The 14,463-nt window shown below is 42.1% G+C and overlaps 1 protein-coding gene across 2 annotated transcripts in view; it reads right to left on the bottom strand.

Annotated features, from left to right (window-relative positions):
• The window catches only part of gramd1bb (GRAM domain containing 1Bb), a 69,803-nt gene that overhangs the window by 16,671 nt on the left and 38,669 nt on the right, over positions 1–14,463 (bottom strand). The window contains exons 4-6 of one of the 2 annotated variants that reach the window (XM_054600497.1): positions 5,212–5,422; positions 1,900–1,920; positions 524–547 (exon numbers count right to left, since the gene is read on the bottom strand). In XM_054600497.1, coding sequence (XP_054456472.1) covers positions 524–547; positions 1,900–1,920; positions 5,212–5,422 — 256 coding nt within the window. The remainder of the gene's footprint in view (positions 1–523; positions 548–1,899; positions 1,921–5,211; positions 5,423–14,463) is intronic. The other variant, XM_054600578.1, reaches the window with a different exon arrangement.

Here is a 14,463-nt window from a genome sequence, read left to right as displayed (position 1 = left end):
GTTTTGCCTGGGACTCCTCTGTGATTTACAGTGGATTAGGTCAGTCTGAACTATCTGTTGATTCTGTGGATTACAGAAATAAGATATACAGCTTCAAAATAATTTAAATCGACCAAATGTCAAGTAGCATCTTTGATTTGGACATTGGTCACATCTAAAATGTCTCTATGCCACGATGGCAAGCAGGCTCTACAACTGTGGAAGTGATGGTTTTAAACCCAACTGAGCTGCCCCGTCACTTCAAACAAATACCAGAGTGGCATCAGTTTTGTGTTGAAATAAGACTGTTAGTTTTAGATTACAACAGAATCTTCACTAAATTCTATTTCACACAGCTCACAGATCACTGTCCTTCCACGTCAATTCAGGGGATGGAAAGCATGGGAAAGGACACGAGGGACTGAAACTATCAAAGGGGATCCTACAGTCGCACAGCTACAGAGGAAGTGGAGGGCCGGGGGATTTTAATGGGGGGCCGCAGGGGTTGTCAATGGGTCAAATGAAAACAAGAAGAAATGCTTACTTTAATCAGGTTTAGTCTGTCATACTGAAAGAAAAAAATTAAAGAGAAAACAAAACGTTAACCAAAGCAGTGATCAACATGAGCACAAGAGAGGAAAAGGAAGCGAGAGAGAAGATGCTGAGGTCTAATGAGTTTGTGGCTAATAAACAACTCTGAAGTGGCATTAAAATGCGATGGTTTCCGAGGTCTGACGTTGTATGTTCCACGAGAAGCCTGAGTGATTACTGCTGCGCCTACGTCACTACGATCGTCATACGGCCCTTTGCTGCACAGAGGCATGGAACCCCTTTCGCTGAATGCACTCTTGTATTTGGATTGCATTAGGGCCAGGGTGATCAAGCTCACGTTGCTGTGATGACCTCACGCCATGTCTGGGGTCATGTGATTGCAAAAGAGTTGAGGTAGGTGGGGGTGGAATTGGACCGTGGCACAGAAATGAAAAAGTGATGTAATCAATTAGGATATGTGTGTGTGATCTCCCTGTGTTTCTCATTTCTGCCTTAGTTTATAAAATCAGACCCTATATACGGTTTCCGTAGATACTCTGTAGTAAATTGAATGAGCAAAAAAAATAAAAAAAATGGATGAGCTCTGACAAGAAGCAAATCTAATGGATGAAGCAGCAATATGGGTGATACTCTATAAACATGGCACCAGCCTGCGTCCATAGACAGGCAGTAGAGGGGGATATTTGGTCTTGTTTTGCGAGAAAAGTAGAAGGAAGGATGCTCTCATTATGGGCAGCTCAAATATTCCTGGAGCTCTGGACTGAGGTGATGGGTGCTGAGTTTAACCCTCTGCAGCCTGGATGTTACACAGCGTGACAAATATAAATATATAATAAAGCTCTCATTACCAAAGTGTAACAACAAGATAAGTTTGTAAAGAGACGGACATCGCAGAATCCAAAGTGGGAAAAGGTAGAGGAAAAGAGAGAGGGGAACTTGGACAATTATTTGCAGTATTGTTTATTAGGAAATATGCGCCGGAAATGTTTATTTTCATGCTTGGAATGTGACAAAATCTCAAAGATAAGGCTCCATTTCTCCATCAAATGTGTGAAAAAGTTATAAGGAATTTTCTACATTGCATATCACCAGAAAGGAAAAGAAAGCACAGGAGAGAGAGAGAAAGAGGAGAGGGAGTGAGTGAGGTTGTGTGGGGTTGACTGTATTTTTCAGAAATGTCCATCTGATGATTGTGGGTGCAGATGGGGCTTGTTAACGGTTGCACAGGAACAAGCTGGGTTCAGGGTGAAGCGTTGCAAACAGGGGATTCGGACATTTCCACAGAGCAGCTCACAAGACAGGAGGGTGGGGCAGAGGGGGAGGTGGGCACAGAGATATTTGAAGAACAGAAAAAAGAGTAATGCTTACTTTGGAAAGTCGCTTGTGAGACTAGCATGCAATCAGGAGAAGAACAAAGAAAAAAATCAGATAGAAGAATGAAAATAAAAAGAAATCAACCGCAAGAAGAAAACAGCTGAAAGTACCAACAGAAGAGCCGAACAGTCATTATCAGATGGCACACATTTTTTCATATGGCATGTAGCAGTAGCAACAGAGAGAGAGAGAGAGAGAGAGAGAGAGAGAGAGAGAGAGAGAGAGAGAGAGAGAGAGAGAAAAGGCGTGCACACTGTGTTGTGGAGACAAAAAAATGATTAAAGAAAAGAGAGACAAAAACAACAAGTGATTTAAAAACAGCAGAGACAGATGACAAGGTTCATGAAGACACCGGTGACATGGCTTATATTCTAACATTTTGCTGAGCGGACAAAACATTAGAGCCACTTGCTCCTTCTGTGAAACAACCTGCAAGACTCAATCCGCCACTGAGCTCAGTTGGGAGGGCCAGATGCGGATGAGGGGGAGGACAGTAAATACAACACCTGAGCTCTTCTGTTTTTCACCTCTTTCTTTCCGTGTCTATTTTTTTGTTATTTAATAAGAGCTTGGGATAGTCAACAGATACAAGGGCTCTATTCCTGTCCTTAACTTGTTTCAGATAACCCTGTTAAGACAAAGACCTAAAAACAGGACTGGAAAGCATCAATCAATGCTGCCTGTATCCATTAACCAGGAGACACTTACAACAAAGCAAACCTCTGTAAACAACAATAAGCTCTCCAACTTCATACTGTCATATTTTCTTTTGCAAGTCTGCCTTAAAATAATACTAACATGCCCATTACACATATTAGAAGAGTTTATGCTTGCTGTAATTATTCCTGGCCATCAAGAGATCCTTTCCTAATGCACTTCCAATCTAGTGAAGGGGGAACAAAGTATTTAAATGGACAGTTGAATTTGTCCCCCCGTCACTAACATTGGGTTAAAATCTAAATATGATCTCTTTATGGCCAGTATTAGCCGGAAGAAAAATGATACAGATCAAAAGCTGTTTCAGTGTTCATACGGGCACATAACTGTTGTTTTAAGACAGACTTGAACAAATGTGAACCTGTCCTTTAAACCCAAACACACCTTTCTTATCTGATTTTTTTCCCGCTTGTATGTGTAAAGTACTTGGCAATAAACAGCTTATGATTCTGATTTCTTCAATGTCCAAACAGGCTTAGAGTCAGGAGAAAAATGCTAATGTTAAAGTGTTGGAAATATCATACCTGTATTATCATGACTTGTCTATGCTTAGTGTGTTGTTGTGGTAATCTGTTCACATCCATCTAACAGATAAACAACCTTAAATGGTCCACAACTAAACTAGCTCTTCTGAAGCAACAAAAACACAAGTATTTTAGGAAGGATATGGTGTGAAACACATGGTTTGAGTTAGTATGTTAGCAGGTTTTTATTAAGGTGCACAAACTAACCTTTCAACAACTAGCAGTTCTTCATCAGAGTAACTGTGATGTTACACAGTGCTTTGATGAAGACATGGTGTTTGTTAGTTGTTGCACCTTATTTAAAGCTGAACACCAGACTGCAGACCCTGAATCACTGTCCTGACTGCTGAAGCACTGATTTGAGTTCAGAGTTCACTGATGCAAAAGCTTTGTTTGACCTTTAATTCTAACCTTCCCTTTCAATGAGCATACAAAAAAACTATTAGTGAGTAAATTAGCCAAGATCAACTATCTCAACTAAAAACAACTCTTTCAAATCATAGTTTTAGAAGAGGAGAGAGTAAACGATTAGGGAGTATATGAGATGTCAAAAATGAAAGGCTGGAATGGAGAGGAGGGTGCAATCTCTCCCGAGGGTGGAGAGAGATAGTTTCAGCTCACTAGTTACATATCAGTATGTACAAATCAATGACCTATCATCGCGGAATGCAAAAATGATTTTTTGTGATTTATATATAAATGACTCTCTCCATAAAAATGTGTTTCAATGCACACCAAATTGTTATCACTTTATATATAAATAAATGTAAACAAATCCACACATTTAAAAAAAATGTATTCACAAATATGTTTCTGATGCACAGACAAATATTTATTGTTTTAACTAAATGTGATAATAATCCAAAACGATATGCATTTAAAAGGATTTGAAAATGTAATCAAAACCATATTTGTCTGTGTTTCTTATTTACATTTTTTTGATTTATATACAAACTGTTTTAAACTGAAATTTAACAAATGTCATATATTTGTTGATTTCTATTACATTTAGTTATAGAAAATATATCTCTGTGTGCATCAGAAATATATTCATTAATCATTTATATATAATGATACCATTTTTATGTGCATTGAAATGGGTTTTTCTGGAGAAAATCATTTATATATAAATCACAAAATACACTTGTGAACCCTTCTCTGTGCATTCATTAATATTAGACTGATCTGACACCATAGTGCGTCACTACACTGGTAAAGTAAAGCTGGGCCGACTCCGACTCTGTGGTCATGCCGTCACAGTTTATGAATGAATGCACACGTGACAGCCAGAGTTGCCACATCATCTCCAGTATCATAAAGTCACTGTGATCACTATATAATCAGGATAAGCACTCAGCTGCTAACCGTATTTCACTGTTGTCTATCTGATGTGATATGTCATATTCTTACAGTAAACAAGTTGTGTTACTGTTCCACATGTACTCTCATATTCATGCTTTCCTATCCCATTAAAGTGAATGTAACATTTTTTTTAACAAAGAATTACTGGTATAAGTTTGTGGGACAAGTATTAGCATTTGCATTATGTTGAAGTGTACTCTGCAACTACACTGATCAGAGCAAGTAGTAAAAAGCTGTTTTTATAAATCAAATATGTCAGCTTGTTCATCACATTTAACAAGTATAAAGACTGGTCGTGTGTGATGTTTATGCTTTTGGTCAGAGATAACTAATAGTCAAAGAAGTGGTTTAAGCTCTTATCCTGACCTGTTTAACTTTGATCCTTGTGTGTGAAATTGGCACCTTGTGTCCAACAGTGAAGCCGTTCACAACCGCTATTCTGAGAAAATGTTAAAAACAGCTTTGTGAGGCACAAAGTGCTGTGTGGTTGGTCACTACCGCGATTCAATCTTCACAGCGACTCTCAACTCTTTTCAGTGGAAAGGACGCACTGTTGAGCATTCAGAACTGAACTGAGAACTTAGTGTGGGAGCTAGATTCTACGACTACACTTCAAACTGTGAGGCTACCCTTCTGTCTCTCAAACAGGTACGGAGGAAATGTGTCAAACAAGGTCACACAGGAGCATCTCCTGGTCGCTCACCTTTGAGTTCTTTCCCCCGCTTCTTGCTGACTGCAGGGAGTATGTTCTCTGGACGACCTGCTCGGGCGTGGATGGGGATTTGTCAGAGGAGTGGTCTGAACCCTTCTCCACCATGTTCTCACCCTCCTGGCTCTGTGGTGTGGGAGAGCGCGAGCGTTTACGCAGGACTGGTGAGCAGGCGGGTGTGCTCTTGTTTGAGTTACTGGCAGTGCTGAAAGAGAAAAGACGGAAAGAAGGGGATGAGAAAATATAATCTAGAACAAAATGTTACGATTAAGAAAATAATCTGGTTCGACATAGAAATCACACAAATACTCCTTGAACACGTAAACACCATGCAGGGTGGAGCCATTAGTTTACAGATCAGTGTGGACAGCAGCGCAGCACATACAGCGTTCCCTCATGCTTACATCATTTGAGGCTTAACAGGCTTGAAGCGCCATGTGCTAACCTGGCTAATGACAGCTAAGCTTATACGGGAAACAAACAACAACATCAACAGCGGCGGCGGGGAAAACAAATGTCACCATCATGCATGACTTTAGGATTTTTCTCACCGATGACACACTTCAAAAGCAATAAGGAAATGGAAAAACACAGAGTTTTTACAGTCTTAACACCAACATTTATCTAGCTGTTTATTTATATGAGGCCTTACAAAAATTAAGGATTTAACCGTTTCCATGGCTGCAAAAAATGCCACTCTGGAGGACATGATGAGGATTAATGATCAGAGATACAATGCCAACATTCTTGCTATTAATGTAGGCCTGAAACACATAATGATATTATCTCCATTATCTCCATCTACATGTTGACTTTAACATGGGGATTCGCTTTTTCACATCCACTAACAGCTCTCAGGGCGAGTGGAGGGACTGTTGTCTGCAGACAGGTAGTCCCTTTCCTTCCATCGTACGTTGCTATCAGGTAGCCTCTGTGATCCAGCACTAGACACCCTCTTTTTCTTATACACACAAAAAAACCACACACACACACACACACACGCACACACACGTCAATGGCTCAGCAAGAAGCCTTCTCCTCACAATGACAGAGGCGAACAAAAGGCCCTGAAAGTGATCCGAGTGGCAGTGCGCCCGCCAGGCACGGTTACTTGACATGGCGTTATGCAAGCCATTACGTCACTGCCAGCCAGTGGCTGCTGTTAGTGCCCATGAATTACTGATCTACTGTTACATTTGGGACTGCGGTGCAGCTTAGAGCACTGAATCATAAAGGGCCGGCGTCGCCAGCTCCCGTCTGACTGTCAGGGTCTGCTGTACCAGTAGCTAGTTGATTTTAAAAGAGAAGGACAACAAAGAGCTGTCACATCTGTTTAATGCATGGGGATAGATAATGCTCGTCTGGTGCATTACGGTACCCCTGACATTAATTTATATGATTACCAATGGCTGCTGTTCAGTGGATGATCATTTTGACTGTTCTGTTCATGGTGTACTGACTACTGATTAGTCCCTACTGTACTAATTAGGAGTAAATCTCCCTTTGAAAGACGTTTGTTGTAGAACATCTATTATTTGAAGTAGACATCTACTGCTGCCACAGCTCGGTGAATGGCAGGTGAATGCCAGGTTCCTACTCTGCCTTTATCGTTGTTTTCATCTTTAAATCTCTGGTTTATCAGGTGGTGTGTGTCATCCATCAGGGCATGAAGTCTGAGTACAAATGCCCACTACGTTAAGTAGAAAGCAGAGTACATCTGTATTCAGCATGCATGATCATCTCTCTCTGAGCCAGGAGACTGTCTGTGTTACACACACACACACACACATGAACAAGCAGTACACACCCAAGTTGGTGTAGATGGTGTGTGATAAAATACTAATATCCTACACCTCTCATGTGCTTGACAAATGAACCAGGGTTTCCCCATCAAATTGTTTAGCAGAGGTAACAAGCCACCCAGATTCTGTCGCATCTCGTCTCGCGATCAATCAATCAAATGTTAATGGATGATGTCCTAAACAACATCTACATGGAAGCATTACATATCTGGCGTTTGTTGTGTGAAATACTACCTGGGCCTTTTCCCTCGAAGGTTAATGTTTTATTTCATTAGTGTATTCTTTTTTTCATGATATAAGCAGAGGTGGTCTTTATTTCTGCCGTGGTGGATGCCTGAATCATAAAACACTGCTGGGAAACCCCATGGGCCAATGGCTGTTACCATGGCAACACATTTGATACAGACATGAAACAGTGTTTGAGAGCTGTAAAAATGTCAATTCATGTTTTTTATTGGGCAACAAAATGTGATGTTGCAAAAAGAGTTCATTTGCAAAAACATATAAAGGCCGTTCTTCAAATGAATAAACCAGTTTCATTGATATTTCCTTCAGTGCACAATAAAAAAATGAAAGTGAAACATTTTTGAGATATCTTGTTTGATTGATGTTCCCTTGAGTGCAAAAAATATATAAAGTTAGTAAAACAAAATTAAACAATGACAAATTTTCTTTTCACTGATCTTCGGAAACATGCACTGGACTACTGACTTTACACAGCTGAAGAGGGCACTAGAGTGGGTGTGGTGTGAGTATATTTTGGAAACTTTGAATTTGACCGTACTGATAAGGTGGATTAGTCAGTGACAATAAAGCAGAACAATTTGTCCACTTTGTGTTTGGCTATAATGTGAATGACTTCCCTTCAGTAGGGGTCTGTATGTAGCACAAAGAAAATGAGGGAATCATGGCCACCTCTACATGTCAGGCCTGTTTGTCTGATATCACTGAACCATTTCTTACACTTGGCCACAGTTCTCCTCGGTCAGAGCAACACATTAATAAAACGTATATCTCCTCCGAGGATAATTTTATTATCATATGCTTCGGGCTCCCTATTATTATTGTATATTTGCTTGTGTCCGCTCTGAATATCTTGTTCAAGATCATCAGTTTACTCTTGGGAGCAGCTTTTATCCCTGTTCTCTTCCATCTAGCAGAATGCATTACTAAACGTACACACTGGGGGGGATATTTTGTGCATTTAAAGTGCATTTTCTCAAGTGTAACAAGCACATATAGCATGCCAGTTATAATGGCCAGGACATGCAGCTTTAATAAACACCAGTGCAGAGATCATCTGTTGATTGTTTGTACTGTGTCCGTCTGTCTCCACTCCTCTGAGATAGACAACAGAGGGAGTCAGCATCTACAGGACTGCAGTGCAGAGACATCTTGGCATTGCGAATTGAGGACACATAACAAAATAAATGAAAGATAACACTTGTTCTATAGTTTATACCAATACTTAAAGCTACATTTTTGGTACAAGGTACAATTCTATTCCAACTTTTCATTGAAAGTGTTTCAGAATTGGAATGTAAGGAAGTCATTTTATTAATGAATGAAACCAGGTACATAACCTTCTAACCAGACCATCCTGCACCAGTTGGGTCAAAAAGCTATTTAAAAGTAGACGCTTCTACTTGTGAGCCTGATTGGGAGTTTAATACACATGATGTGGTAAATAAGCTCAAAGCTGATCATCAGTAAGAGTCTGCGTGACGTTGACACCAATTCTCAGTGTCTCAAATCAAGGTAGGAGTACAACTACAACAGATGGAAGTATCAATATTATATCTACTAAAACTATAACGGATACCAGCTTTAAGAAATGAGCCGCAAACGATCTATTTAGAGAATACTGCGTTTGCATTTGAACTCACCTCACATCCATCCTGAGAGCATTTGAACACGCCACCCAACAATGACCCGGTGGTAATGGCGTCATTGACAGAAACATTTGGCAGACAACGGACATAATGGACACACTGTGTTCCCAACGGTCACGTAACTGAATCCCCCACCACTGAAAGTTCTCCTTCAAAGAAATGTAAGAGCACACACACAAACACAACACACACACACACACACACACACACACACACACACACACACACACACACACACACACACACACACACACACACACACACACACACACACACGTACGTTACTCAGTCAAAGATAGCAGATTCAGAAAGTGTATTTTATGTCGTATCCTGGCTTGGGTAATCCTGTCTCAGTTGGCATACACACATTCACACTCCCTCACACACTGTAGGTCGGGGTGGATAGGTGGGGTTGAGGTTTAGTGTGAGGTTAAATTCAAGCCCCATTAAGTCATTAATTACACAACTAAAAGCTAAAAGTACTATTACGTATCCACAAAGGTTTAACCAGAGGCTTTGCCTCTTAGTCAAAAGGGGTCGGGGCTGAACAAAAATATTAGATACATAAAAATAATAGCTAAAATAAGGGTAACAAAAGTTTTTTAAAGGTGGTTGGGTAACAAAGCCCAGACTCAATAAATACAAGAGAAAAAAAAACAAAAAACAGAGAGGATCATCACTCAATACTTCTGTTCAGAAGGAACAGGAGAACCGCCACTTGTTGTTTTGAACAAATGAGGAATTCCCGGATCACCTCGCCTTTTCCAGATACACAGCAGTCAACAATGGGAACACGGATCCATCATCAACATATGAATGACTAAGCCCGATATATATGTCATTCACACAGCTGTTTGCTCTCTGAACCAGAATGGTGGTGTGGATAGAGTGAACATGCAGTTGATGCCGGGCTGCAGAGGAGCAGACAAAAGCGTCCATCACAGATGCCTTGTTAGTGACTGCTTCATGAGACAGAACACGGAGAGTTTGACGGGAAGCAAGGAACCCGTCGGTGCGTTATCTCTGGGCAGTGATGCTCGGGGAGTTACAAGAAAAAAGCACAATGAGTTCTTCAGCTGTAGAATTATGGACACAGCTGTTCTCAGCTCTATTACTTCTACACATATGACACACTAGTCCTTTAGATAACGTGAAGGGAAACCTGCCTGAGGGTGTAACGATAAAAAAAACAACAACAACACACTCTCGTCAACCTAAAAAGGCTTACTGGAACCAAAGCGGTGGAACCAAGCGTCAGTGCTGTGTTCAGCAGCACTCACAGGAGCTTCTTAGTTGCATTGATTAAGTGATCCGAACACGGAGGTCTACATTTACCTTCAAGGATTCACTGCAGCGGGAGAGCTGACATAAAAACAATTTAACAATTAAAAAGGTATATCTTAGAGCACCGCACCACGCATTTTACAAAGCTCAAACAAAGCTAAGCATAGGATGAATATCGCTATAGCAACAGTGAACAGAGAGAGAGGTTTAAATATTCAGAGTGTGCGACTAAATATACCTCGGCAGCTCTGCTGGTTAGAGATGCCCTCTGAGCGGGAAATACAGCAGGGAGGCAAAGTGTCAGACATTACGGCCCATCAGGACGCTTTTGCACTTTTCATGATTGATTCCTGGACTTCTCTGTACTGTACGATCCATAAATCAAATTTATGGATATTAGTATCGTATAAAACCCTTTCTCTAACTGTCTGCAATATCTCTTTTGTTAATTTGTACAGGCAATATGTTTTGCTTAACTGAATTAAGGCCACATTAATTGTTGTTATATCAAATTCTATGAATAATAATGAATACATTGAGAAAGAGAACTTGATATTGCATATTCAGGAATACTAATAAGGCTTTAGTGTATATAGCAGAGGGGAATAAATCAATCTGCTGGAACACAATATAACAGAGGAGCTTCTTGTTACCCAGTGTTGAAATTTAGTAAAATTAAAAACATGATGGTCCACAATGCGGTTATAGATAATAAATCAAAACTTATTTTGATCAATACTAACTTCATCTTGCATTTTAACATCCTACTCAATTATTAAAAGACTAAATTTACAGATTTCGTTCAGCACAGTATGTCATTTGCATCATATATGAGAGGGAATGCTCCCTGAGGCTCAAGCACAGAAGTCATCTGCACTTCAGAGCTCTTCACAGACAGAGAGAGACAGACTTTAAAGTGTCCATCAGACAGGACCCCTACATGTCACTTAAAGTAGGTCAAGTTGTTACATATGGAGTGAAACAAAATAAATGAAAAGAGAAACAAGCATGCTGCTCGCACCACTTTGTTACAGTCTTTTCTTTAAATAAGCTCTAAAGCTCTAAATCCAACCGGCTCAAGCTGTCCGATCGTTCAGCTTCACAATAGAACAGAGTTCCGGGCCTTTCTGAGCGGCCCCGCTTGTTTTCACAGTTTTGCTGACCCTGGAAAATACCCATCTGGCAACGGCCCCTTCAGTTTGAAAAAAAAAAGACCACGAGGAACACCACGCTCACCAGCAACCAGTGCGCATGCACACACAGGAACACATACAGAAACGTGCATTTGAACACGGACGCGAATACGCCCATGTACGGAAAAACTACATTTGGCAACATCACACAGCCAATCTACCAAACACTACGAACTCACCTCCACATTTAAACGCACCCAAGAACTGCCAAGTCATATAAACAAAACCCATCTTACCCCACCCATCCCCTCTCTCTGTTACTAACACACACACACACACACACACACACACACACACACACACACACACACACACACACACACACACACACACACACACACACACACACACGTGTACTTTCATCACAGAGCCCGCCATACCCATGGTGAAAGACACAGTCCCTCAACACCTCGCCGTAGCAGCCCTCCAGGCAGTGGCAGCCCTCGTTGGCCACCGTCACACACTCAAACACCACCATGTCCTGGTAGGCAGCCCCAAGTAATGAGCTGTTCATCCAGCGGATCATCCCGACGACCGCGAGCTGCTCTTTCCTTTCTCTCTCGGTGGATGAAAGGTAGCCGCACAGACAAATGGAGAAAGAGAAGGGGAGAGAAAAAGATGGGAGAGGCAGGCGGGGAGATTTTCTTTAGCAGGCTTAGGGCCACTGATCTTCCCCGGCCAGCTCTGATCTCCTAATAACCAGCTTACATCGCCCTTAACACCACCTGCCAAAGCAGAGGCATTGGCGGTCCAGGCTTTCCTTCTAAATGGTACATGTTGATCTTGCCAAGCAGGGAAACTAATCACTACGCAGGCTCCATGTAGCTCCGTCTGAAAGCAGCCAGGTAAGCAGGCTGTTGTTCCCAGCACTAACCTGGTCGTAGCCATGTAGAGAGCCGCTCCGCAGCGATCAGCCCTTTTCAAATGGAGTCATTCACGCAGCGGGAGCTGTGGATGAGGCATAGGAGGAAGGAGATGGAGGAGGAGGAGGAGGAGGAGGGGGAAAGGAGAGACGAAAGAGGGATGAGGGATATAGGTAAAGAGGGTGAACGAGTTCTGGAGCATGCTGGGAGGATGGGAGGAAAAGGAGGAGGAAGCAGACGCTGCCGATGGGAGATAAAGAGAACGTATTTCCCCGGCAGATGGTGAGAACAGGGGTTTCTCTCTCCGGAGAGCGGGCTCTGTCTTTTTTCCTTCTCTTCCTATCGTTCACTCCTCTCCTCCTTTGTCTAATAGCGGCTGATAGGCTCTCTCTTTCTCTTGCAGCCTGCACTTTTCCATTCGCCCCTTTTTCTTCCTCCGCTCTCCCAGCCGTTGGATCATCAGCGCTACGAGTGCATCCGCTAGTATCCAAGCATGGCTCCTCTCTCCGGTCCCTGTTCACAGAATTTCACGGCTGCAGACTGACGATGGATATCAGGAGATTGGGGGGGAGAGATACGCAAGCGGATAGAAAGAGATAGAGAGAGGGGGGTGAGGGGGTTTGGTGAGGGACGCCAAATGAGTAAAGAGATGGCTTTCACTTTGCATTCCACCTCTACTTGGTGCTGGTGCACTGAGCCTGCTGCTGCCTCAATTATTCATGTGTTTCATGAATGGACGGGCTGACATCACCGCCATTCAGGTCACTTTACATCCGAGGCTCCTTCTGAATCACACAATAAGCTGGAGCAGGGTTTGTGGAAACACATATCATGGTTTCACACAGTTCAACATGCTTTCCTTTGCAAACTAGAAAGCTGTTCATATTTAAGCAGTAACACCTGTGCTTTACTATAACTAGGCGAAATGTCTGCTGTGATAAAGTATATAGATTAAATTGTTAAAAAGTTTTTTGCTTTTTTTGGTATATTTCTATATACAACAAATATATCTATATTCCTAGCCAAATTCCTTGTATATGTAACGTACTTGGCTATAAACCGCTTCTGATTCATCTTTACACATAACGTGTTAATATATGCATATCATTTAAATGCTCAGTATTACCTTTATTGGGGTGATGCAGTAATCCAAAGCCTATAAGGAAGTTGGATGAGGCCTACTTTCAAACTACCAAACAAGTCAATCAGCTCTTGCGAAAAATAATTGTCAGCCACGCACATAAAGGCTTTATCCACATGGCTGCAACTGGGTGCCCAACAAGTGTTTCGGTGCATTACACACTCACTGCTCACTAATCTGTGTTTCCATGTGCAATCAAGAAACACATTTCTTTTAAAAAAATGACTACTACAGTACTATTTACTTCACAGAAACTGTATTACTAAAAAATAAGAAAGGTAACTTTAAGGTGACCCATTCACACGTTCATACATAAAGATGACCACAGTCACCTCTGGATCTCTGTACACAAGCAAACGGAGCCCTGAGCTGTGCTGCTGGAAAGACTTGACCCCGGGGCGGCAGCAGTGCTGGCGGCCTCTGTGGGAGCGCCCAGCGGAGCCGTGCTGTGGAACAAAGGGAGCTGGTCCACTGAGCCGGACCACCGTGTGCCCAGATAAGCCTGCCCAGCCTCGCCGCCGACAACTGACCTACTTAGGGGGACCTCTGCTCGCTTTGTTGTTGCACCCAGTGGACACGCAGATGGTCAAAGTGACCACGCACTCAGAGATGTGCTATGTAATGAACAGCCATGGGCACTTAGCTGTTGATTCACTCATAGTATTCTCTCATGACTGACAGACTTGACAGGCTTGAGTAGTTTCAATTTCCCCCCCCCAATTCATTCTGGTGTAAATGAAAGCAGAACACCCCTCCGAATGTTAAATACTCCAACAAATTTCTCCATCTTTTTTTTTTTTTTGAGAGCAAGGCGTGCTGTTTACAGAGTTGTCATGGGAACATCAAAATGTGGCGACGCCTGGCTGGGTCGGAAATGTCTGTCAGACTGACTGTGTCTCGGCCGTGCAGTTGCCATGGCAGCCAGTCAAGCCATTCATGTGCACGGCTACTTGAAGTGTTCCCAACTAGAGGGGAAAAAAGAGAGAGCTGTAGGAGGGGGTGTGTGTGTTTGTGTGTCTGTGTGAGTAAGGGGCTGATGCTGCAGCATAAAGCATTAACACACACCATTAG

This window comes from Anoplopoma fimbria, chromosome 1 (assembly GCF_027596085.1).
Source record: "Anoplopoma fimbria isolate UVic2021 breed Golden Eagle Sablefish chromosome 1, Afim_UVic_2022, whole genome shotgun sequence".
Classification (NCBI taxonomy): domain Eukaryota; kingdom Metazoa; phylum Chordata; class Actinopteri; order Perciformes; family Anoplopomatidae; genus Anoplopoma; species Anoplopoma fimbria.
The sequence above is the reverse complement of the archived record's forward strand: the minus strand, read 5'-3'. Positions and strand labels throughout refer to the sequence as shown.